At 34.8% G+C, this 27,913-nt stretch overlaps 1 protein-coding gene and 1 long non-coding RNA gene across 51 annotated transcripts; one reads left to right on the top strand and one right to left on the bottom strand.

The window, feature by feature from the left end:
* Nucleotides 1–466: 466 nt before the first annotated feature.
* On the bottom strand, nucleotides 467–27,803 carry LOC110383740 (perilipin-4). Of its 50 annotated transcripts, XM_064035998.1 has the most exons (34): nucleotides 27,574–27,803; nucleotides 15,476–15,487; nucleotides 13,649–13,828; nucleotides 12,028–12,162; nucleotides 11,651–11,716; nucleotides 11,142–11,240; nucleotides 10,959–11,057; nucleotides 10,770–10,868; nucleotides 10,490–10,576; nucleotides 10,313–10,411; nucleotides 9,784–9,882; nucleotides 9,415–9,513; nucleotides 9,117–9,203; nucleotides 8,926–9,024; nucleotides 8,749–8,847; nucleotides 7,107–7,205; nucleotides 6,923–7,021; nucleotides 6,745–6,843; nucleotides 6,566–6,664; nucleotides 6,364–6,462; nucleotides 6,182–6,280; nucleotides 5,952–6,050; nucleotides 5,741–5,839; nucleotides 5,576–5,662; nucleotides 5,390–5,488; nucleotides 5,214–5,300; nucleotides 5,031–5,129; nucleotides 4,866–4,952; nucleotides 4,690–4,788; nucleotides 4,438–4,506; nucleotides 4,142–4,228; nucleotides 2,937–3,077; nucleotides 2,466–2,659; nucleotides 467–2,119 (listed from the first exon to the last, which is right to left on the bottom strand). In XM_064035998.1, the coding sequence occupies exons 1-34, from the start codon at nucleotides 27,590–27,592 to the stop codon at nucleotides 2,030–2,032; spliced, it is 3,309 nt and encodes a 1,102-aa protein (XP_063892068.1). In that variant the 5' UTR covers nucleotides 27,593–27,803; the 3' UTR covers nucleotides 467–2,029. The 50 variants fall into 50 exon arrangements, with proteins under 50 accessions (XP_063892068.1, XP_063892070.1, XP_063892072.1 ...); XM_064036000.1 differs by lacking the exon at nucleotides 4,438–4,506; XM_064036002.1 differs by lacking the exon at nucleotides 4,866–4,952.
* On the top strand, nucleotides 7,212–8,110 carry LOC135117258 (uncharacterized). Its single transcript, XR_010276748.1, has 2 exons — nucleotides 7,212–7,729; nucleotides 7,903–8,110. It is a non-coding gene; the product is annotated as an uncharacterized LOC135117258 (long non-coding RNA).
* Nucleotides 27,804–27,913: the final 110 nt, after the last annotated feature.

Below are 27,913 nucleotides of genomic sequence, written 5' to 3'. Positions count from 1 at the left end.
ATTATGGAACGATCTTTGTTATAGCAGTGTGATTAAAGTTTCCTAAGATAATTAATTAAGTAATATAATACATTATTTTGAAATCGATTTGAGATTCGATTATGGGTTAGTAGCCTTGTATCTTGGAAGCACTATCAATGGCGAACTGTCAAATATACGTTTTGTTCCAGCTTGTGGAATGGTAGAAAAGTTGGTTTGATATAGCAACCCATTAATTGAACGATTTTTCAACTTCCGTTTTAAAAATACCGCGTAATTTTAACCTTGTCCAAGAAGCAGAATGAAATAATTAATCCCAAAAAAAAAGAAAATATCACAAAGTTTTGCGCTCTTGCGTATTACAGCGATTGCTATTGAATTGCATACTTTCCGTTTTCTGAATTAAATCAAATAGCCTAAGATAATGATTGTTTCACCACATATTGAATAGGAAATTTATTTCGAATATTATAAATAAAAGAATGCATTATGGGTCGCATGTATTTATTGAACAACACATAGTAAGTAATATGATAAATTTAACAGATATAGAAAATAAACAAGATTATTACAATGAATAATTATTTGATTAAAACATGTAGGTACTCGGATATAACACATTTACAATGAGGGTTTTCGATATTTTTTCTGCCGCCAGGCGGCGCTTCGTATGCGTCAGGTCCAAACAGCTGTCAAATAGTATGGAATTGTAGGTGCCGAACTTATTGTTTATTGAAATTCTGTTATATTGGAAGTGTTATTGATTTTATTATGGACTGCGGTCAGAATAAGGTTTCCGAACTAAAAATTGAGCTAAGAGAGAGGGTGCAAAAGTCACTGGTACTAAGGAAAAGCTTGTTGAAAAATTTGTTAACACAATATGATTTAGTTTTTTTTATTTACTCAACCGCAATAGTAAAACAATAATGCAGTGCTTTAATTATAAAATAAAAAAAAACACTAAAATCGTTCACTATTCATAGTAAAGATAAGCACTTTGACAGTTACCTGGACCTGACGACTCGGTGCTGCCACCTGGTGAACGCCATTTTTGAAAACCCTCATTACATAATTTATAAAGCAACAATAAAATTTTAAGCGCCATTGTAGAAATATGACTGTTCTTATAATAAATATCTACTATATTTTTAACATCCGTATATATTCGTATCATAAAATAGACTGCTAAGCAGTAACAAATAAGTATACATAATATTTTAGGCTTTGTGAGCATCACACTATCACATAAATATGCGAGACTTCTGTAATGCTGTGAGTTAGGTACTATTGTAGGAACACGGTAAATATTTCCTTATTCATATTTTGTAAAAGGCTATTCATGGACGGTTTAAGCCAAGCAAGAAATTCGAGACATGTGTATGCGAAATGCATTTCAAATGCCAAAAAATATAAAAAGAGCTTAAAATAACTTACACTTATCTTAAGAAATAATATAGACGCCTACACATGAGACTGCAATTTTGTGACTTAAATATAAAATAATGCAAATTGATTTTGTGATATAATATGCAAAGCAAATATCATTGATAGAAACGTGTAAAAATATCGTTAAGTAATACAATATTTGATTTTGTTCTCAGCAATGTCCATTTATAACATTTATGTTAGTAAAACTTACTAACTAGAAACTATACAATATTGTACTATTAATTAAAACAAAACTTACGAACAATGTGCATGTTTATAAACAAAATGTGATGGACTATTCGAAATATGTAACAAAGGAAAGTAACAGGTTTTCACAGACATGGAATATCATGTTTTATATTTATAAACCGTATGACGTTATTAAAATAAAAGTTAAAAATAGTAGCCAAGTTCGAAAAAAATATAATCAGAATATGAATACCTTACATAATTTTGTCATTACAAAACTATAAAGATATACATAAATATGATTCAATAAAGATATTTCTTAATACACAAAGCTCTGTATTTAGGCCTATTTTTGTAAAAAATCGAATGAAAGCCTGTTATATTTCCATTTCCACACGTGAAGGTAGCGATGATGGTAGATGTGGAACAGCGTCTACTTGGGGAAGGCGGTCAGGCCCTTGCTCAGCAGACCGGTGGCGCCTGTTGACGCATCATTGACGGCTGATGACAGGTTGGACAGCAGCTGGAAGTAATGAGATGTAGTTTAAGTATTTTGCAATTAAATAGTAAATACACTAGGATCTAGAATAACTTTTTTAACACAAGTTTTTTATACTCGAATTACTTCTTTGAATGCAGATGTAGAAACATTCGATCGAAAATAGCTTTAAACTTTATTGTTCTATATGTGTAATTGGACTTTAGTCCAGACTAAATCAATCAATCAAGTTACAACGTAGGAAGGTAGGTATCGAATCACTTAATGTACCACTTGGTTTAAGGAATTAACTTGCTTCACTATCATTTAAGCTGACCAAATTATGAAGATGCATTTAGTAACAAACTGAACCAAGTAAAAATGTACATACATGATCCCTCTTCTCATTGAGGTACTTGTCAGTTTCCTTGAGCTTGGAGTCGACAACATTGCTGGCGTTCTTGATGCCCTCATCAGCGGCAGTCTCCACCCTCTTCAGGGTGTTGTCCACGGTGCTGTTGATGGCATTGCTGGCGTCTGCTGCCGCCTTCTCGGCTGCCTTCTTCGACTCTTCAACGGCGGCGTCTGAAAGTGAAATTGGTTTTGAGTTTAAACTTGGCTGGTACGCTACCGGGGGCACAGTTGAATAAAGTTTATCGATGGTTGAAATAACAACTCAACAAGATTTTTTAAAGAAAAAAAACATTATTTACGAAAATGTGGTGCTCTATCCTCGGCATAATAAAACTTAGCAAAATCTAAAATATTTTGAACGAGAATGTAAGCACTATGAACATATTATTTTTTTCGATGTATCAAGGAATATACGGATGACATGAAGAGACCCTTATACTTTACTTACTAGCAACTCTCTTGGCCTCATCCTCAGCGGCTTTAGCAGCGAGTCTGGCCTTCTCCTTCGCGTCTTCAGCGGCCTTAGCGGCTTGTGCCTTCGCGTCTTCGGCGGCCTTCTTAGTCGCGTCCACTGTGGTGTTGATCGTATCTGCAGAACAACAGGTCTTGGTTAGGAAACTTCATCTTAAGAATGTATAAAAATATAGGTAAATAAGATTGGTTCTTAGGTCCAAAAAGTAACTTCTTATGGACGAGAACGGGTATGTAACACAATGTTTTCAAGGTTAGCGAATGATAAATAATATGAGGTTTCACACGTAAGCTTTGGAATCTGTTGTTGAAACACTGTTGTGATAAAACCTACATGCTCGGTTAATGACTACGTTGTATTAAATTGTTCTCTTTTGAACAATCATCCAGGCATCGGTCTTTTTAAAAACGCGGACCCATAGGTATCAGCAGTGGACGTCGGTCGTAGAGATGATAATAAAATTAGTATCTGAGTGTAAAAGATTATGACAAAGTATTTCTACTCAGGCCATTATGCCAAAATTGTGCCTATCTGTTACCCAATGTATATCACTATAGGAATGTGCATTGTGCCATACATTCCTAAGAACAATACAAAGAAACTCTTCAAAGATTATTCGACCTTAAAAGCATGACGTCATTGTTCAAAGTGCAAACTGTAATCACGATTCTCTGTCCTACTAATGTTTGTACAACCCATTAACTTATGTTATTGTTCTATAAAATTATTATTTTTAAGTTTTCCTCAAATTCAATCAACACGCTTTGTTGTTAGGGCGAAAACCACACTGTTACTCGGTCCACGTCGATAAAAATAGTCTGCATAGTGACGTAAGGTACGGTTCCATAAAAGGGACAGTGGGCCTTAGTACCTTATTTGTACCTGAGTTAGAAAAATAAAAAGTAGTAGGACCTACTTTACTACTATGCTACCATTATAATGCTCAATGATATAAGTGGTTCGAAGAAATGGACAGTTTAATTATTAATTTGCAAGATCTTATTTTTTGTTTAAGAGATTGAGATGTTTTTTAGTGCTCTTCGTGATTTCGATCGATGTGGACTTAATTACGGACTAAAATTAGTAATCACTCCATAGCTACACAACGCAATATTTTAGATTCATTTTGTAAGTAAATTGTTATGTAAAAAAGCCTGTTTGAAGCATCACTCTTTCTGTACCGGCTGTGTTTTCGACTGTCTTTACACCCTCACTCAGAACGTTTTCAGTAGAATCTTTGGGCCCTTGAAGGTTCGTTTCTATTAAACCTATAATAATATTTTAATTTTATTCACCTAAGAAAATAATGAAAGTATGTTATTAAAATGAAAACAAACTATTTACACTCATTTTGCATAATGCTGAAAAAAAAGTCTGAAAACAGTTAAATTAGCACACACAAAGTTTGATATTATCAGATCACCATTAGTAAAAGAAAAAGATAAGTAGATAAAAGATAAAGGAATGTTATGTGTACCTTCAGCTGAGTCTACGGCATCTTCCACCACCTCCTCAGTTTTAAAGCGTAGTGTCTCTGTTACTGAATCTACAGAAAGTTAGCGGAAATAAGGTTAAAACAGAAAAAAAATCTAAAGTACTAAAAGTCATGCAGCATGCGTTTAAAAAAATCCTAAAATCTAATGTTGGAACAAGTTTAGGTATCGAAATGAGTTAAACACAATGATGGCAAGAAAATCATCTTTATTTATAGTCGTAACATTGTTGATACCTTTAGCACCTCCGACAAAAGATACTCCTTTATCGACAACTGAAGCCGCGGCCGACTTTGTTGTGTCTACAGTGCTGTGGACTGTGTTTGCAACCGTATCTACAATATAGGTACACCATTAAAGCAACCATTTTTTAAAATAAAATATATAAAAAAGTTACAAGCTCCAAAAATACCTTTAGCCGATCCTAAGAATGAAATGCTCGTGTCTACGGCACCAGCTGCCGCATTTTTAGCCGTATCTACAGTGCTTGCCAATGTATCTACGGTGAAATTAAGATAATAAGAAATCAAGCTCAACTTAATTTACTAGAACCAAAATTATTCGCACTAAAGTATACCTTTGGCACTTCCTACGAAAGATACGCCTTTGTCTACAGCCGATGATGCTACGTTCTTTGTTGCATCTACAGTGCTATGTACGGTATTTGCTAGCGTGTCTACGAAAGAAAAAAGTATAACATATAATAATTAAAAGCAAACAAATAAAATAAAGGTAACTTAATGAATTAGTGGCAAACTACCTTTAGCACTGGCGGCGAAAGATACACCAGTACCAACTGCAGAAGCGGCTGCGTTTTTAGTTGCATCAAAAGTATGGGCTACGGTATCTACAAAACGGAATAAAATAATAAAACATAAAGAAATCAAACTAGAAAATAAAATGAAAATAAAAAATAATACAAAAAGATACAGGTACCTTTGGCACTTCCTACTAAAGATACGCCTTTGTCTACAACCGACGATGTAACATTCTTTGTTGCATCTACAGTGCTATGAACGGTATTTGCTAGCGTGTCTACAAATTAAAAGAAAGAAAAAATTATTAAATCAATGACAATGAGCATAAATAATAAAAAATGATGTCAATATTTTGTGAGTGTACCTTTGGCACTCGTAGCGTAAGATACGCCAGTGTCAACAGCCGAAGCCGCAGCCTGTTTTGTCGAGTCAAATGTATTTGTTACGGTATCTACAAAAGTGTTTAATGTAAATTATAATTTAATTTAAAAAATAAAGCAATAACTATTATATATTTTTTAATTTCTACCTTTGGCACTGCCAATTAGAGACGAGCCCTTGTCAACTGCAGATGAAGCCACACTTTTTGTCGTGTCAACTGTACTGTGTACCGTGTTTGACACTGTGTCTATAAGTTGATAATAAAATAAAGATATAAATTAAAAGCAAGAAATATGAACATGAAATATTGATGAAGCAGTATGTTCAACAGTCAAAAAATACAAATAAAAAAAAGCTACCTTTCGCACTGCCAATAATGTTTGTGCCTTTTTCAACAGCTGCAGCGGCTACATTTTTAGTGGTATCTACAGTCGAGTGTACAGTATTCGCTAATGTTTCTAAATAAAAACAATAGGTAAAAAGTTAGCACAATATCATTTAATACCAAGCAAAATGTGTTAATGACTTTTAACACTAATAGCAGCATGATACATTTAAGTATTTATTATGATGAATGAATTTGAACTACCTTTAGCTGTGCCAATAGCTGTAGTGCCCTTCTCGACTGCAGCGGCAGCGACATTTTTAGTTGTGTCTACAGTGGTTTGAATTGTGCTTGCTACCGTATCTACATACAAACAATGAAGATTAGCGACAACAGAAAGCATACATTTATGTATTCAGTAGGTATGATAAATGAATTTAAACTACCTTTAGCTGTGCCAACCATTGCTGACCCTTTCTCTACTGCAGCGGCAGCAACGTTTTTAGTTGTGTCTAATGTTGTGTGAACTGTGCTTGCTACCGTGTCTACATATAAACAACGAAACAACAACAGAAGTTAGCATTTTGCAACAAAACAAAGCATATAAAATAACGCAGGTATTGAGCACGATGGATGGAATTGAAGTACCTTTAGCTGTGCCAATCGCGGTAGTGCCCTTCTCGACTGCGGCGGCAGCAACATTTTTAGTTGTGTCTACAGTGGTTTGATATGTGCTTGCTACCGTATCTACATATAAACAACGATTATTAGCCACAAAACAAAGCAAACTGAAGGTAGGTTTTGTATGATGAATGGAAGTGAACTACCTTTAGCTGTGCCAATAGCGGTAGTGCCCTTTTCGACTGCGGCGGCAGCTACATTTTTAGTTGTGTCTACAGTGGTTTGATATGTGCTTGCAACCGTATCTACATATAAACAACGAACATTAGCGACAACAGAAAGCATACATTTATGTATTCCGTATGGTGAATGAATTTGAACTACCTTTAGCTGTGCCAACCATTGCTGAGCCTTTTTCTACTGCAGCGGCAGCAACGTTTTTAGTTGTGTCTACTGTAGTGTGAATTGTGCTGGCTACCGTATCTACATATAAATAACGGACATTAGCGATAAGACAAAGCAAACAAATAACATGTGCTAGTTCTGAATAATGAAGTGTGTTCTCTACCTTTAGCTGTGCCAATCGCAGTAGTGCCTTTTTCTACAGCAGCGGCAGCTACATTTTTGGTCGTATCTAATGTAGTTTGGACTGTGCTTCCTACCGTATCTACAAAAATTAAGCATAATGTGAATGATAGAAAATATAGTATTTGCTACAATATTACCCTCTTATTATAAAACGCGGTATCAAATAAGTATCGGCTTTTGTACTACCTTTAATCCAGCTGTAAGTACGACCTTGAAAAAACGTTATTACAAAACGCAGTTTATCGCAAGTCCTATTACTATCTGTAGTACAAAAGATAAACCATCGAGCCCCCTAGTTTAACTGCAGTACTTAGTCGACAAACGTCAAATTCCGACATTATTTACTTTTGAGGTTAATTGTTTTGTGATGAAAAAAACGAAAGTGGATATAAATATGTGTGATTTGGAATACTTGGATGTGTTAGAATACTATTGAGAGTGTCCGGGGACCCAACAGTGTGCGTCATCGACAAAATCTCTTCAAATTATCTGACGACAATTTTCGATATAAATATCGATTTATGTTTTTCGAAATAATAGTCAATTGAATGCATGATGATAATCCATGATGATCCTATGATGCTCAACTGGGCTCGCCATAAGGTACGTAGCCTTTACAGGGCAAGTAAGTTGCCAAAACATCCTAATAATTTATATAAGAGTCGAAGTTTTTATTGTGGATGTTTGTTTATGTTCCACGCATAAACTACCACACGGATTTTGATGAAACTTCGAAAATATATCAGATTATCATACAGTTTACTGTTTATTTACAGATTCAAGACTAATTTGGCGTTTTGCACGCCGTATCTTTGCCAGTAATATGCAATGTTTGTAAAAGACTGGAAGCTTGCTAAAATGTAGGTACAAAAATGCCAAGATGAGCAAGGGAACAAGATTGTGTGATGAAGAACAGTGTCCAACATGTATCAGTGCGTTTGACTGTATAAATAGACATCGGAATAAAATATAATTTTGTACTTTTATGTTGTTTCATTTTCTTTTGGTAATTTAATGCACGCGATATTCTGTGTGTAAGTTATTGTGCACTTAATTTTGAAGAGGTTCTAATTAGATGCACAACGTCTTATTTAATCATTTAAATCGGGATGAAAATAATCCAAGTTATTTCTAACCTAAAAACAAAACAACTCGGATACGCGCGCTGACGTTCCGTTATACGCGCAAACTCGATAGTTGTTTAAAAGAGAATAATTGGATCATGTATATCGTTAAAAGATACTAGAAATATAAAATTACCTTTAAATAATAAAAAGTAATATATTCAACTGCAGAGATATTTTTTTTTATTATCATAGTTATTAATTTTTCATCAAAATAGACTTAACAAAATAATGTAAAAAGGAACGGCGCACAGAATTCGGAACGATTGAACGAATGATTTAAATATTTGTTGCTTATAATCTGTGGATATTATTTGAACCACACACACACACAGACAAATCGAAGTACTAATCAGTCTTCTCTTAGTCTACGTTTTGTAATAAGGATGTAAAGACTATCGTAAGTACCGTAACAAACCAAGACGTCTTCAGTCTGGTTTAAACCACTACTTACGGCAGTTTTTATAATAAGAGGGTTAATGTTTGTTGGTGTACTACCTTTAGCTGAACCAAAAAGTGTTGTGCCCTTGTCAACTGCAGCGGACGCCGCGTTTTTAGTACTGTCTACTGTCGATTGCACTGTGCTTGTAACATTATCTAGCAAAAATAATTGCATTTAACAAAATATAGGTACATATATTCTTACAAAAATTTACGTAATATTGTGCAAACTACCTTTGGCAGTGCCAATGAATGTGCTTCCCTGATTCACAGCTGATGCGGCAGCGTTCTTAGTCGAGTCTACTGTAGTCTGTGCAGTGCTTGCTACGGTATCTATTTGTAAAAAACAAAAAAAAAAATGAAAGTGAACTACGGAGTATCAGGATTGCTATGTAAATACTATCGTAAAAATAAATGTGAACTACCTTTAGCTGTGCCAATGAATGTAGTGCCTTTATCGACAGCAGCAGCCGCTACATTTTTAGTAGTGTCTACTGTGCTTGCAACCGTATCTAGCGAACATTAAGGAAAAAATAAGGATAACGTGAAATAGAAGTAAATCTGATTATATACATACAAAGAGTTAAGGAAAATTTCAACAATTTGTGTACAAATTGAGTGTTTTTTGGACTTGAATTGGTAATTTGGCTGAACTTGTCGAAAAGATAAACTAATAAATCTTTAATTAATCGGGAAAATGGTGTTATTTGAATTAAATTATACCTTTAGCACTGCCAATAAGTGTTGTGCCTTTGTCAACAGCAGCGGCGGCCACATTTTTAGTAGTGTCCACAGTTGTATTTATTGTGTTTGCTACGGATTCTAAAATAATAGCAAAATAATAAATAAATAAAAGCAAGCACGGTAACTTCTAAATACTCCAAATGACCATAGCAATGTTGAAAGGTAAATAATTCTGAGTAATAAATTTAATTTTGTGTAAGTTACCCAAATTAAATCAATTTAGCATTAATATCTGAGCATTCATACTAGACTCCCAGCATATACCTCAAATTTTTTTATAGAGCTCAATGTCAACGGTAAAATGTTTAACCCAATACAGTTCAAATAAAAGTATTTTGTGTTAAGTACCTTTGGCAGTGCCAATCATAGTTGTGCCCTTCTCTACAGCGGCTGCCGCCACATTCTTCGTGGTATCTACAGTTGAATGAACTGTATTCGCTACACTATCTAAAAGAAAATGAATCTACTATACTAAACCAAAAATGAAATAAATGAAAAAGTGTTCATGTAGCGTGAAATGGATTTGCTAAATTACTTGTAAAAAATATGAAAATGTCTATAAAACAAGCATAATTGAAGCTACGGTGCTTAAACGTTTTTATGAATAACTATAATTACAAAACCACTTAAGAGAAATACGTACTAAACAACAAGAAAAAAGGAAAAAAAAAGTAGATCTACATTTGATTTTACGTACGTATCTTAGTTACCGTATCTCATCAACCGCAATACCAGAGAGCTTTCACAGACCAGATTTTTGCGGTATTTTCTAAACATTAACGCCATTTTTATTAATATTAAAAATATTTATGGAAGTAAATTTTACGCAGGTAATTTTAATAACGAAAAATGTAATGAAATATTTATTTCGATTTACCTTTGGCCGTGTTAACATATGTTTTTCCTGTTTCTACTGCGGTTTGGGCAGCAGTTTTAGTCGTATCTATTGTCGTATTAATTGTGCTCTGAACCGTATCTAAAATTACAATTATTTATCAAACATTGAAAGCGTAATTGCTAACAAACAAAGCTTGTTCCAGAATGTTTTATTTACCTTTGGCGGAGTTGACGTAGGTTTTCCCAGTTTCTAGTGTACTTTGTGCAGTTTTCTTTGTGCTATCTACTGTGCTTGCTACCGTATCTACGACGTTAAAATATGACAAAATTAATTATCTGAATATTAAAAAAAAAAATGTTAAAAAAAAATATAAAAAACACAAATATTTTTATATTTTGTTAACGAAAAACAAATGGTTAAAGAACACAAAAACGTTTTATTTAATGACATAAAAAAAACAACCATGTATTTTAGTACGGGTACAAAAAATAATTACCTTTAGCACTCTCTAAATAGGACAAGCCCATATTATAAGCGGAGCCAGCAGCACCAACGGACGCATCGTATGCCATTTGAAACGTACTTTGGGCAGTATCTAAAGCGTTATTCGCAAACACACGATTTTTAGTCACAGCACAACGTCAAAAAACAACACAAAATAAAATAAAAAATAAGAAAAAGGTACCTTTGGCACTATCTACGTAAGACTTTGTCGTGTCTACAGCCGTTTGGGCGGCGTGTTTTGTATTTTCTACTGTACTATTGACTGTGTTAGCGACTGAATCTAAAATAATAAAAATAAATAATAATAAAATAAAAAAAAAACAATAAAATAAAAATATGAATTCTGATCGTTGGTGAAACCCACCTCTAGCGGTTGTGGCATAAGTTTTGCCGGTATCAATAGCCGATTGAGCAACTTTCTGTGTGGTATCTACGGTACTTTGAATAGTGCTTGACACAGTATCTACAAAATAATAAATCAAAACAAATAATAAACATTAGCAACTACAAAAATAAAACATTAAAAATATCAGCACCTTTGTGTACCTTTTTAAACAATAACATATTATTTTTCGTCCAGCATTACCTACCTACTTCTAATAAAAACAAAGCTAACAAAGACTGCAAAAATTGTTTTCTTGCCAAAAACTAAATAATTCCGTCCCGCCATTTTCAAGAAAGGCAGTCAACAAAGAGGTTTGTTTACCTTTGGCCGAGTTTTCACACTTCCCGGTGTCAACGGCTCAACTAGCCACATTTACACTCTTAATTTATCAAAAATAAGTAAACCTATTTAAATAGTGCTCAGTTAGTTCATGCAGACAGAGAGAAGAAGAAAAAAGGTTAGGAAGTTGGGTATTGTTGAAAACTTACCTTTTGTAGTGTTGTACGCTGACTCAGCTGCCTTTTTTGTGTTATCTGCGGTGGTCGCCAATGTGTCTAAAAGGGGAGTATCATAAACAAATGGGTTTAGCAAACTACCACTTAATAAGGGAATTTAACTACAAAAACTCAAAACATGCTTATTATCTACTGTCTTGACTACTGACCAAAAAATCGACAATCAACAATGTAAATACAAATATAGCAACTAACTAAAATAAAACTATTTACTTCTAAAGTCCTATAAAATAATAATTCCCAAAACATAATCTAATATTTAACTTTAAATTACTCACAATCGATATCCATCACCCTACAAGAAAAATCGACTAACACCCACAAAAAAATCGACTAAAGAGCAGCCCTACCTTTAGTGACATCGACGACTTTCTTGCCGTCAGCGAGAGCCTTGCTGGCCGCGTCCTGTGCCTCACCAGCGGCCAGGGATACCTTCGACAGCTCCTTGTCTAAAGCATCAATGGCTGAGTGCTTCGCGTCGTTAGCTGTTGTAAAAAGAAATAGTAATGTTGATGAATAGTTTTGTCGTCGCCTCAAACTAAGGTATCAAGGAAGGAAAAATTCAATTTTATCAGAATATTTGTTACTTAACACATTTTTTTATAATGTATGGTATAGATTTTCACGTCACGTACGAATTAATAATAACCAACCTAGAATATGACTACGAACAGAAATGATCTAACAAATACTTTAGGTCACTTCGTACCAAACTTCGTAACTTTACCGTGTTGACAATAAATGTTTTCATTCCAAACGCATCACAATAATCTATGCGTGAATTGAACTCACGGCAAACTACCACTACATATGTTGTTTAGTTCACCTTATCTAATATTTCCTCTTTCCTCTTATCATAAATAACTCTGCCACAAATAGAATTAATGACCACAGATTTGTTAGGTACGTTCAGAGCATGTTATAAAAATATGCAACCAGATAAAAGAAACAAATAGAGATGCCCTCTCGAAGTGCCACACTAATGACTGCCTAATACCTATCGAATAGACGATACGCTCTCAATCGATTAATATAATTACGTATTACACAAGTGTTGCGCAATCTAAAAGGGGTTAATTGTTTCAAATGCATTATGAAATTATTTGTTTTATTAATCATCAATCGTCCTAATATTCCACGTTTTTACTGCGCTTCCCATTTTTTAACGGCAGACGTTATTAATCGTAGTTTAAATTAGGTTTTAATTACCTCTTATGTGATATATACTTCCTGACAAGATACCTACATGTTCAGAGAGAAATCTAGAAATTCTGCACGTGTTAAATGTTGAAGTCATCTGCAGACATAACTTAAGGCCATGTTTTGTCTTCCATCATCGTGGCAAATAATATGAAATATACCATGATTCAATCTATTGTTAAGCACGTTATGACAATATTATTGCAAAAACTGTAATTTGCGTCATGTAAAAGGTTGTAACCTTTATCAATGCATATGGGTAGGTACTTGCCTGTTCAGTTGCTCTATGTACTTTGTTCATACAGCCGGAAAATAACCATTACAAAGAAGGAAGATATATTACTTAATTATGCGCGTAAGGGTCAACGGACGGAAATGTTACAATACCTACTTGATTAGATTTATTTATAGAAACTACTACGATTTCAATTAATTTTGAACAGTTGAAATTGTTACATTGAGGCTTCTTGAAAAAAACGACAAAGTATTTGAGAAATTGACTATCGAGAACCTGTAGATAGTAGAACAAGGATCTTTTGGTACACTTAGTAAAACTGTCGTCACTCCTAAAAAGTAGGTAACATTTATTAAGAGCGGTCGCACAAAGGCTTGTATAATGTCAAATGAGCCCTTTTTCGACTGTATAACACACACTGAAACAATACTGTTTACGGAAACATGACGGAAATCTAAATATAGAGCGCAATTTGTCTGCTATTATCTGATTTAAAATGACACACACTAAAACAATATAAGTAGGTCGGTACATACCAGTACCCGCAGCGTCGGTAGCGGTCTTCTGTGCCCCGCCGATGATTTCACCGGCTTTCTTGACCTGGTCTTCTACGACATGGGCAGCTTCCTGCACCTTCTCAGAAGCCACTTGCTCGGCATCTTTCTTCTTGCGCTCGAAGAGGGACGCAGTCTTCTCGCCGATGCTTCGGAACGCCCCTGCAAGTTTAGTCGATTAGTAATGGTACAGCATTAGTATTTACCAAAATTTAGAATGAATTTAAAAATGACGATCACAATATTTAAAATATGTAGTAATACGTATTTGAAAATGATTAACCTATCCATTAACAGCCTTACTTATAAAATAATAAGTTATACTTAAGAGATGTTTAAGAAAAAATCTTACTTATAAACGTGGCTGAAATAAATCATTTTCTTAGCAATGTCTTAAATGAGCTGTCAAATTAAGTAGCCTCACACCCTTGTTTAACCCGCTAATTATCAAAATGGCTTGATTCTTACCAGCTGATTTTTCATTTCCGGTTTATTGACAGCTCAACTTTTTAATTTTATATTTTACGGATGCCATTGTTGCCATTACACAACGTTTTGATGACAAATATTTTTTTAAGCTACCAACATTCCGGTAGTGTTGAGAAATTAGTATGTTTTTATGTCATTATCTGTTCATTACTTAAGACATGCTTAAGCAACGTTTATAGGTCAAAATAATTTAATCACTACTTAAGGCTTTAAGTAGTAATTACTTAAAACAATGCTTAGAAGATGATTTGTTGATTTTTATAAGTAAGGCTGTTATAGTTTAGTTAATAACCTGAAAAAAACGACAGTCAATTTATTTATTTGACAGTATTTTCATTCACTCACTATGAACTAGTGTGGTACTTACTAGACAGGTACCTACTCTAGGATAATATACAGAACTACTTTGATCTTCTTCCCGAGTTAAGTTCACGGTGGTTTCAAGAAACTGGAGTAACGGTGGTCATAAACATTGTTTATCAACTTCCAGTAACGCTTTGTCATAATATATTCTAATGGGAATCGGATGGGCTATAAACTTTAACGATAGAAAGGGACCTTAGACGTAAATAAACTTCGCCAGTGGAATATTTATCAGATAGACTCGTATAATAGTTGATTCTGTCTTCCGAAATTGGAAATTCTTACAAATATTGATATTATTAAATATGAGCAATAACAAATTTTATATTAAAAAAATAACTGTTATTTTTATAAGATATTAAAAAGAACTTATAACAGCCTAAATAATCTATTTCACAATACCTAAGCTGACCTACACGTGTCATTTAAAAGCTCAATATCGATTTTGTTTTAAAGCTGTAGGTAATGTTCCATATTGTTCGCGACTGTGTGACGCCTTTTTATTGATTTTCATAGCAGAAGTAGACCGGTCAAGGTAGCTTCAGCCACGTAGCGACGACTATCGCAAAGCACATTTATTCACTAAAGCCGTTCATATAACCAGTTTAATCAGATATAATTCGCAGTTCGCTAGAGGCCTGTGAACTCTGCTGTGGGCAGAGCCACAAATTGCCCGATACACCCACCGTAGACGGTATTTCATAGGGTACGTGGGCTTGCTATGATCATACTTCCTGGGAATGTTTTGATTCTATTGTAAACATAAGGAGGCAAATCCATCGTGATAAACGTTGCCAGTAAGAATAACACAGAGATGACATTTGTGAATCAGTTACCTATAGTCAGGTACGATGGAGACAAGTATCCAAACTTGTTACAAATAGTTAATAACATGTTTGTATCAGATGCAATGAGTGAACATTGTAAAAATGCAATAAATACAATAAAAGAACTCACCAAGGTTCTTGTCTATCGGAAAGCGTGGAAATACATTTCAACATTATTCATATTTTAACAAATCATTTGTAGATTCATAAAGAAACTAACTAAATCCATGCTTTAATTGTTACTTTTCTACTTCTAACTAAAATGGTGACGTGAACTGTGATTATTCTTGTCACAAAAATAACGGTTACTTAATATTAGGATATCGGACGAACATGGTGATCGTGTGGTGATCAGACATTACTTGATACGTGCATCTACAACACTAGGATTATGATAAAATACTAGGTACAAATATTATGTTCACATGAATTACTAATTTCTACGATACGATTATGGTACAAAATTATTTCAAGGTGAAAAGAAGGATATTGATTTATGTTTACGGATTCTAATATGTAATATGGATTAAGTATGAAAATATACAGTTAAAATACGTCGCGAAGATTACAAATTCATCTATTTCACTGTGATAGATATCAAACAAATAATCGATTACCTATTTGTTAAATAACTTAGATTAACATTTCTAATGCAATAAATTCCTCTGTCGCAATAAATTTCAGACACTATCTCGTCTCTCGACGGGCTGATATATCGAATACAATCGATACTGTTGGCCGGCCGATGTCCGACCGATTGACCGAACGAAAATAGAGTAGTGCGTGTCGAGTCGGTCAACCCGGGATCATCGCTCGCTTCCCGACTGTTTCGTAACTCGCACTGATTGATAGCCAAATAGCTTTCAAGTGGTAATGATATAGCATTTGTGTCAGAGAATCGTAGTACTTATTGTGATTTTTTGGTTAACGCCTTTCAAGATCGTCTTTTATTTTTCTTTTCTACTAGTCAAATGTTGTTACTTATAATAAAAAATCGGTGGCTAATATGCATAAATTAATATCATCATAGAAAAAGCCTGAGAGATAAAAATTTACGATAGTATGACGCTCAGTGGCCGTCCGCGAACGTTTCCTATATTTACCGCTAGTTTATAAATATCCTATGAGATAAGATGTTGCGAGAAATTCTGAACACGCACTAAAATTGTACTCATAGTACCACTAATAGTGCACTTGATCTAAATATTTTCTTGTGTATGTTAAAGGTACTAGAACAGAAATAAAACATAGTTTCGGTTGATGGAAACATCGCATTTGATGCCGGCATCATTTTTACAGCTATGCGGAGTTATAACAAACCTTAGGAGTCACCATAAAAATTCTATTACATCTCGGAATAATTCCGTTAGTCATAACATATTACGACGATGACCGAGTGATCGATAACATATTGCGTCGAATAAAACCGCTTTAAACATCTGAAATATGTCACACGAACTGAATAAAATGGCTGCACGTGTTTATTCGCTTATAAAATATTCAGCTCACACGCTAACTGGCTCGAGTTCCTAGAAAACAGCAATAAATATAATAGCCGCCTGCTAGTCTAGGTCTCGGCCTCACAAACCCTGAAAGTCTAGATCCAGGTATCGATCGGTTTGCGCTAGACTGGTTTTATGAGCACTGCGGCACCATTTGTGACCTGGAACACGACCCTCCCACGTGAAACGTTGGCTACCAACTTCAAATGCTAAGGGTTACATTTTTGAACTTTTGTAGTAACCCAGATGTTATCAGTACAGCTGTACTTAACACTCAATAGTTTAATGGCATAAAGTTACTATTCGGAAAAAATATGCTTACGCTTCGCATCAAAGGCATGTAAAAGTCCATTTGTATGATCGTCGTGCACCATTACATTACCATTCTGAATGTATGAAGCATAATCTCAGAAGCTCTTCCATCTAATTTAGCTGTCATTATCGCAGTATGTGTAGGCATAAATTACCTACAGATTCCTTGTCCGATACAAGCTTGTAACCAATTGAGATAAATATCCGGTCTCAAGTAACGTGACATCACATCCATCTACCGCCCGTGATGTCATTACGACTCTCAGAAAATATACACGCAATTTGTAGTATGACTATTTTAAAAGTTGCTTCCGAGAAACCGTTTATTAACAGCCATTAAAAGTAACAATCAATAAAATTGTTACACGACTAAAACTTTTATTTAATTTAGATTTTATCTCGTATTAAAATGTGTGTTGAAATTTGGTAAAAACACGCAGTACCTACGCGTTTTAATTAATCAGCGGTCATTGTACTAAAATAATTATTAGTTGTTCGTATCTACATATTATACGGTATGTATAGTAACGTATAGCCGGCCGCAGTGCGACCGCAAGGTCATATAAAACAAAGGATTACTTTACACCTGAGAAATACGTGATTAAAAAAATGTGATACACTTTATTGATTAAACGTCAAATAAAAGACCGAATGGTATTCACATTTTTGTAGTTCGTTCAACGTGTCCCATCTCTAATGTTTATCTTTTTTACGTGACGGAAAAATGTTGAAGGAGTCTAGGTTCTATTTGCTATCTATGTGCATGAGTCATGGCGATTAGGACCTATTGTCTACCGAGAATAGACACTTCTAGATGGCCCCTGCTAATGACTTAATTAACGTTGAAACGTGCCACTATTTATATTCAGATTAACCGTTGCATCAACTTGGATTTTCAAATGATTGATCGGAGACAAAGCATTCAGAGAATGAATATAGGTACTTATTTAATACCTGGTACTTAAATATTCAATTTTCAAAATCAACGGAATTTGCTACGCGACATCAAGAAATCAGATTCGATTTCAGTCGGTTTAAAAAACGTATTACTGATACTTGTCAGTAATAAGAATTTGCAAATTGGCAAAGATAATTCTAATAATATCACTGATCTGCGATGATGTTTAAATCTCGAATATCTTGGAAGAACTGGTTTGCATTAATTTATCTTTTGCAATCAAATCTTTTGAATTAGGTATGTACCTCTAAAAAGCGATATTCGCCGTGAAAAATAAGTGAGTAATCAATAAAATGCTGGCAGGCTGAACTAATTTGAGAGCATGCTTCATTTTCTCCGGTTTTATTTTATTTTCTCCTTTATAATTTAGTTTTTTCTTAGCTAACATGTATCAACATTCCTGCTGATGCCCAAAGGCTTAATTACTGCAAACGCCAAGAAAGAATTCCTGCAGAGCTTGCGTAAGACCTATCTCGTTATATATCTGTCTTTTTTCCTCTCGTTTATGTTGCGGCACGTTAGGACGAGATGGAAGAGGTGCCTCAGTTATTAATATAATGGCGGGCCCCGGTACCGGCTGACCTTGGTGATGTCATCGTGCAACCGGCGGATTTGTTTTCGTGTCTGTTACGATGGATTTAATTTTGTTGACACTGTTTACTAGATCCGATGCATATTCAACGCTATTTGAACTATGTGACCTCTTGATAATGTTTGTCGAAGGGGAAATGAGTTATCTCGCGTTCCGATGAGCTGGTTGCCGGAACGAACACAGGTTGTATTACTCTTGTAATTTATGCAGGAATGTGATTAGTATACGGAATGATTGACCAAATATTATTAGTTACCTATGTGACTTTGAACGGTCTTGACCCACCCCTGTTTAGTTACCTTGATCTTCACAAATATGCATTGAATTAGTCATCGACATTACATTATCACAAGGAAACCGTGGGATAGAAAATTAATTAACTATCATAGATGTGTTTGTGGGTTATAGATTATTATAACTTGTAAGACGTCAACATAATATTCATCAACTTTGTACGAAGTAGTATCTACCAATAAAACAATTTGTTTTTTCTTTATGTCCGCTTCCTAGTTGTTTCTTCCAATTAGATCAATAAACACAGCATTGAGAATTTGATTCTAATTTTACACGTTCTCAGACTTTAATACTCAATAACAACCTGATCTTGGTATGCGTAGGTTCTGTTCAACACATTTGAACATTTTAGCTGCGAAAAAATATCCTCTCCCCTCTATGCAAGTCGAGGTATCTTCTAAGTAACAATTAGGAGCCGTGTTTTGCCTAAGTAATACATTCCCACAGAAAATGCAAATGCTGCTTCATCGAGGGAATACAAGCAAATGGATATTAATAGAAGCTTAATAATACGAATTGCGTTGTTACGCCAAGGAGATAATAAAGTCTCTTGATTCACATTTAACGTAGGTATTATAAATGCAAAATGCAAATTCAAGCCAGAATCAACGGATCTCTGGTTGGATAGAATTCAAAAACTATTTCGTCTATGTTGATGACTTTTTGGCTTTCCATCGAATCAATACATAATGACTTGAAATTATCTATTTCTGTCAGATATTACCTACATCATAATCTGCCTAATATACAAAGTAGCAGTGTAGTAGACATCTAAAAATAGACCAAGAAATGATCGATGACCCCTTACTAATCCCAAAAATGTGTAATTGTATCCATTACTTAATACGAGTTAAAATGATAAGCTCTGCACTATCTAATCAGTCAATGGTTTTGGATCAACATTCACAGAATAGTATTGTTTGTTTGAAATGTGACCAGTGACTTCAGATAAGTAGATTTCTCTATCTAGGATTGTTCCCAAGAATACACGAGTCAGCCATAGTCTTATTTAGTAGAGTCCTCCAAAAAGTGTCTTGTAGTAGACCACTGTTTTACTCCATTTTCCAAATCAATAATTTTATTTACCATCCTCGTTTGGAGTCCTCTTTGCATCCCTTGTTCAGAAAACGTTATAACGGTGTAATTCAAATTATAAATATCTTTAATCCCATCCACTCCTAAATTCGGCATATGACGGTGATGCGCACACTGAGATCGAGTGTAATTTTATCCATTCTGATTCAGATTGTTCTCATAAATCGACCAACAGCGGATGGATGGAAGAGCCAAAACTGATTACTACAATTGAGTGTCGCGACAGTGCGGCAGTAACACCTACAGGCTAGGAGTCTTCCATTCCTTCATGTTTATTCAAAAACATAATTTACGTTCGCTACCTACGTCGTCTGCGTTACATGAACTTTGACTGTGTTGTATTAACTGATATATCTATGTACTCGCTTTCGCAGGGACGCATCTGTTGCCAGACACCGGTTTGTTTTTGCGGTAGCAGATTTCGAATGCATGATTCATTTCCTTTCTTACAGTATAGAGCCGAGATGTTACATTGAAGAGGCGACCAAAATATTTCAAATGCTTGAAATTGTATCATAAAGACATATTTTAAATATAATTTTCCGGAAGAGACTAAACAAAGCGAATAACTTTATACCTAATATGACTGTTCTAAGAGCAGAATTCCGATCTTTGTCTTAACTAGCCCCTCGTTAGCTGGACTGGTCTCAAAGGCGACTGTGGTGGAAAAGATGGGATCTTTGTTCAAATCTGAACAAGGCACAGTTGAACGAAATTCTTTGGTAAGTATAACGGTCGGCCCTAGATAAGAACCGGTAAGTGGTTGTCCTAAAGCACCCCATTGTAAGAGAGTTTCTATTGATAACTGTTGACAATTTCCACATTCCTAGGCTTAGTAAGGTTTTAAGGAGATGTAAGATTGCTTGCGATGGCTATCATACCTTTGATCAATGCTAACATGACTGCATCATTTAGGTCCAGAATAAGTTTGTGTAAATTCTGCGCAGATGACTCGTTTCCTCCGACAACAGCCGTCTTGACACAAAATCTTTCTGGATGCCATTATTCTTCGTACAAAAGGGGCACTGATGTGTACTTGAATCGTTTCAAAAAAGGCTTATAGTGACGTAAGCCTTTTTAAGTTTGTTGCGTTCTTAGTGATGATGTCACTTCAACTGTGGGGTGCGTTGGTGTGACATCATACTTGCACTGTCAGTGCAATATAGGTACCTACTTATTAACTGCGCATATACACAAGCCATGCCCTTCTTTTGTTCTTTATATCAAAGTCTTTCAGAGTTTTTGTACATGGCAAAAGTCATTCAGCTTTGCGAGCCACGCTGTGTTTTATTTGTTTTGGTCCAAGGTCCAACAGCCTTTGCATTTTTAAGCTCTCTATGCTCACTCTTTCAATCTTTGTGATTGATGGCGTTCACGACACGCATTGCAAGAAATCACCGAAACGCCAAAATCGTACAATCATTGTACCTACAATCAAAACATTGGAGCAATATTTCAAGCTCTAAATATACTCGGGTACCGCGTAACGTAATATCTGGCACGTAAACAAAGCAAATTCCTCACAAACCATTCCGCAGTTCTTACAAATGATTCATCATTATTGAACTGCTTCGATTCGTCCTATTGACCCTGAAATCAAATTTCAAAACGTGCACTTTTAGAAGGATTTTATAGAGGTAGTGATTGTTAAGACAGACGTGTAAAACAATGCCTTGAAATTAATATGTAATTCCATCCATTTCAAAGGCCATTGTGCAATATTTTGGCTGAAATCCTAGATTTTTTGGCATGGAATTTATTTATATACAATTCTGTATTCTTGCGAGAACTTGAGAGAACAAGATTTCTCTTTGTTTTATTATTAAACCGGAGTCCAGAGTTCTCCTTTTCCACAACAAAGTAATGTAATTAACGTCGTCCGATACTTAATCAATATCACGTAGAAGCCAAGTGCACATGCCCTCGGTCAATTCATTCCTTGTTGTATATTCAGCTCCAAGTATATTAGCAGGCTTCTCTCATATTGCTTCATTCTTAAACATACTAACAGATAAAATACTTGGCATAAGGATCTTAAAACTTTGAACGAAAGAACAAAATCCTGCTAACATTAGTTAGGTATATGCACGGACTAGTTTTTATTAGTACGTGGTTATACCTAACTAGGTATAAAGTTGGGTTATGTCAGAAACGGAGAAGAGGTAAGGACCTACAAAAGATTTCGTAACAGGAAAATGTCGCAATGCAGCAGTAGGTAGATACTGCAAAGAAGTAATTTTCGGGAACACAGATATCGAGTCAGTTGTCTTATATCCTACATAACAAAATTTTCTCTCATCGATCATTTTTATATTTACATTTTATTATGTACTCGGTACACAGATTACTCTTCTAGATATTATTGAAAGCAAGGACACGATCATAATAAAATATTGTACACCTTCAATATAACAACCGGAACGAATAGTGAATGAAATAATCCACAAGATTAGAGATGGGATAGATCACGTATTGTGCTAATATTTTTGCGGAACAGTTAATGAAGTGATTTTATGAAGTGCAACAATTGACATAAATATTTTATTGATTTGGCGCGAATGCCGAATGAAAACGTGACTAGGGACGTTAAATTATTTAATACGCTATAACGCCATTAACAACTTTGTGCTAGGAATGACCCATGTGTGCTCGCTGCGTAGTTTTCATTACTTCACAACTTTGGATTCTGCGTCTTAAAATATTCCTTTTGATTCCGGTTTTTGCGTCACAAAACTGGTCGTTGTTCTATTATTAAGCTTATTGAATTAATTTAAACTTTTAAGTACATAACTTCAATGAATTTGTCATACTAATGTTTTTTTTAAGGACGAATTTTTAAAGACCTTTTTAGGCCTTTCTTTAGTCCGATTATTAGTTTAAACGAGAACTCTATCCTCTTGACCGTTTGTCAAAAAAGGTCATATAATACGTTCATATGTGTCTTTAACCCTTAACTATCCAGAATGCTTTTATGACGTAACTGACCAGTAGTGTCCAACAGACACTTTATAAATGTAGGTAAGGTATGACAAAGCAAAAGAAAGTTTTTTGAATTAAAAAGGTAGTATAATGTATTTCAGTAATGTTTTTTACACTTATTCATTTACAGATATTACAAATATTATTTTTTTCAGAATGTTCAGAGCAAACATTGCGATTGCATTTATCACAGCACTGTTTAGAAGCCCTTGATAATTTCGAAGGGCAAATATAACAACGCTTCTTCCTTTTCGCAGCAGGTTCAGATGATTGAATAGCTTCCCGATTTGATCCTGCCACATCTTGCATGGCACCCGACACCATAAGATTAGGAGTAATGTAAATAAATAAAAATCTACCTTCACACTCGAATCAAACAAAATATGTCTGTTGGACACTTGTGGGTCGATGAAGTACTATTTTCGTTTATTAACCAAATATAATAAACTATTCATGTTACAAAAATTTTTATTGCGCATTTAGATTCTTAAAACATTGGTGATAAATTAGATAAAAGGCCGATTCATAAAAATAAATACTTTCGTTTTTATGAAAACATAAACGCAAAAATGTGTCCGCGAGACACTTGTGGGTTGTTAAGGGTTAAATAAAACATCACCTAAATTATGTCGATTGATACACCCTCCCACGCACGGTTGACTAAAAAAGGACTACTTAATTTCAATGAGCACCACGATATGGCTACTAATGATACAAAATCACGTCAAAACAAAAATACGAGCTTATAAACAAAGTCCTATTGTGTGATAATGATTCACACAATGACAACTGATTCATCTGATCGCCAGAGCGTGACATGCCGAGGGTCTGCGGGTCATGCGGTCACGCTCCTCCCGCCGGTACTCCCAGCGACGTGTTATCATCGGCACGGCGCTGTCACGTATCATTGTAATGTCACACTTCAACTGTTTACATTATTTCTGTGTCAAGCTATACCACCTACTTATTGCAGTGACAGCTGAGTTTAAAAATAGAATTGACTGTTTATGGATTTATCGGGTTTTGTTTTTCTTCATCGATATATATGTACTACGTACTAGATAGAACGTTCCGAACAAAAAGCTTACCACACTGAACTGCAGTGCAGACTATGCAGTGCTCAAAATGGCAAATCAGAGCGATTTTGACGCCTGCGTCAGATGGATGTCTATGAAACGACAATTATAAAATAGAAAATACATATCAAGGTATAAACTTACACATATAAACTATTCGAGAGTCAAGTTAGTAAAATTACACGCTGTTCATGCTATTACAACGCTTGTATATCATACTTTTCATTTATAATTCAATTTTACAAATATGCATTAATTTGTTCCCGCCCGCCATCTTAAATTATGGATTAAGAAAATCGTGCAGAAACAGATGTGCCATAAAACTGGCAGTAGGTAAAATATCAATGAAAACAGACTTCACTTTGTCATGGTATGTTCTTACTTTCAAGAAAAAATAATTAAATTCGCGAAAATTTGTGATAGCCCTCTTAAGAAAAAAAACATCGTAATTAATATTAAAAACTCTAAAAATAAGTTCCTGGTTTTAATATATTACATGATTTTGCATTCAATTAGATATAAATAAACTTTTTGATATATTACATGATTTTGAATTCACTTAGATATAAACTTTTTGAGTAATGAAAAATGTAGGCAAAATACGAGCGACACTTCAGCAATTAACATCAATGAGGATGACTACATGTCACAATACGTCAACGAGATGTCAACAGACGACATATGCGGGTAAATTATTTGTACTATGGATGTTCTTGTCTATCGCTAGAATATATGTCAATGTTTTTCTTTCTGTTAAACTGATTAATTGATGTGACAGATGTCTTCTCGATCCACATTTATCTCAAACTGGTTCTATGTTGTTTGTATAGCCGATGACAGTAAACTAGTTAGAGCTATTAATATGTACTCGTCCTCGATGACTTCCCAAACATATTTGTAATTAACGCCTGTATTACAACAACTAGCTAAGTACATCTTAAAAACTGACCTAGTTATTAAAATTCATATATTGATGAATGCGACTAAAGTCTAGCTCTGCTAGACAGGGCGTGTGACATATTTTGAGTACAATAACCTTGCGGTGTGGGGGAATCATACTGACCCAAATATACGTCTTAAAATCTTGAAGATGAATAAGTACCTAATGGCAGTTCCAAAGATTGCACCTCCTACGACTAAAGAAAAGTATGCTTTCAAAGGGTATTTTAATGGTGCCTCAATACGATAGATTAAGCTACAAACGCTCAAAGGCAACTAAATGGTGTTTAAACGATTGCAACAATGACATCAGTCCATTGGTAGCGAGTGACACAATGACTCAATAAGAATCCATTAAGGAAGTACATACTACCCTGATTCTTTGCGTTTAGGTTTGAATCATGCATTCATGATGCTGTGATGTTCTAAATAAGAAAGAATATCCACTAAAGCAGTCTTTCCCAAAGTGGGCGATAACGCCCCCTTGTGGGCGCTGCAGGTCTCATGGGGGGCGGTAAGAGACCCAGAAAGAAAATGGGGGCGTTGTGTAGAGGCCTGAGGGGTCATTTGTAATTGTGTTTAATTCCGCGTTAAATTTGAGAAATTCTCGAACAAACACTACTTTTATGTCCCAAAACTCAAAAATTTTCGCGCTCGCTTCGCTCGCGGTTTCTTTACTATACTCTTCAGTTTGTTATCACATACAGCTACTTTTAATATCCCATTACTCAAAAATTTTCACACTCGCTTCGCTCGCGCAGTCAGAGGCTCTGTTTTCGGGTTTTTGCATTCACCAACCAGCAATAACTTATGTACGATTGGGCTACATTTTACGTCATTTTTGCTTTGGCTTGCATATGTCTCTGTTTTTCGTATGGGTTTGAATTGCAGTTTGAGGGTGCCTTAGAAATCTCGCCCAGGGCGCTGGTAGAGTTAAAACCGGCACTGAATACATCATCTGTGAAAATTTCACTCTCTAACTATCACGGTTCATGAGATACAGCCTGGTGGCAGACGGACGGACGCACGGACGGACAGAGGAGCGAAAACAATAGGGTCCCGTTTTACCCTTTGGGTACGGAACCCTAAAAAATGGGGGCGCTAAAAAAATGTTTATTCTCAAAGTGGGCATTAGACAAAATAAGTTTGGGAACCACTGCACTAAAGTATTAAGGTATTTTACAGTAGCAGCAAGAAATGAGTTCCTTAATAGGTACTCTTTATACTGATAAGCAATCAAAACATCAAATCTTGGAATTTGAAACATCGAAATATGAAGCCAGAATTATGAAACCCGGATAACCTAATGCAGTTTAAGAGCACATTGTTTTCAATATCGATATCTGAGGAATGAGGTCGTTTTATAACAGCACTGCAATGCTGTTGTCCATTAATTTTGTATCCCGCTGCGGATTGCGGAGTAAATGGAGTCCATAATGCGGACTAGTTATTTTATTAGGTCGCACAAGTAGACACAAAAAGGGGAAGCTCGTCTCTCTCTCTGTGGTTCTTTATAGATGACCAGTAATTTTGCGCATTTAAGGACAGAAGAGCCGATATCCCAGTTTTAGCCGATTTTCGGAGTGGATTGTGTAGGTATAAAACTCCTGAAGTCAGCTATTCTAAGCTTAACGTCTTGGATACTTAGACTTAGACTGATATACTTCGCTTTTAAAATCAGATTTATAAAATAGTTTACCTACGTCAATAAGGTGGAGAGTCAGGTCTTCCTTTTCAGCTGAAGAACTTTGCTCGCGTTAGCTTTTGCCGATATATCTAATTTTTTCAGCCAAATGAGTAAGCCCTAGTAGTTTTAAAACGCCGACGACTCACGAAATTATGTCATTACTTATTTTTGGTAATGAATATGAATGACTTATGCATCGTTCGAATAATAAATCACAAGCTACGCTACGTGAGAAACCTATTTTAGCAAAGGTAGTGAATTCATGCAGTCAATATAGGTACAGAGGAACTAATACAAAATATCACTGTGATACCTGTTACTAATACTCGATAACTACGTAGTTACATCCCTAATGCAGGATATGTCTAAAATATCTACGAGAAGAATAACTTCAATGAATTTATATTAATTCTTATTTTGCTACGTTTCTCTGAATACATACATATTTACGTAATATTTTTAACTAGCAAGTAGTCATTACTTACCTAAAATAATTATTTCAAAATGTGAAAAAATAATAAATCAAGCATGCAATTTTCTACAAATTCTACAAAGTTTAAAAAAGTGCAAATTTTGAGAAAATTAAAGTGGCCAATCATTACTACATTTGCATACATACTTGCATTTAAATATTATTTTATATAAAAAAAAAGATAAAGATATAAAAACATCTTACAATTTCTTGACGCACTTGTTTATATTAATTTTAATCAAGTACATTATAAAGTTTTCAAATTAATTTATGTAAATTGTCGTCATAATTTTTATACCAAAATATAAATAAAAATACAGACCTGCGATTCCACTGAACATTTTGATGAATATTTATTTTATTAGCACAATTTAAACACTGAATGAGTATTCACGATCAATATTTTGGAACAATTTGCACCATATATTTTCACGGAACGCGTTTACAAAGTGCGGTGCGATTGCAATGCCTTTCAAGGTTCTACTCAACAAAAATCGACTTGACCGCACAAACTCAAAGTTACATTTCCCATGCGGATGATATATGAACCGCCTGTATTTTTATCGATGACGTCATTGCTTTGCGTTTAGTTAATCTGGTATATTTATAAAAACTAATAAGAATTTTGAAAGATTATCCCTTCTTTATTTCTATTTTTAAGA

This window comes from Helicoverpa armigera, chromosome 8 (genome assembly GCF_030705265.1).
Source record: "Helicoverpa armigera isolate CAAS_96S chromosome 8, ASM3070526v1, whole genome shotgun sequence".
Taxonomy (NCBI): Eukaryota; Metazoa; Arthropoda; class Insecta; order Lepidoptera; family Noctuidae; genus Helicoverpa; species Helicoverpa armigera.
Note: the sequence above shows the minus strand (reverse complement) of the source record. Positions and strands in the feature narration are given on the sequence as shown.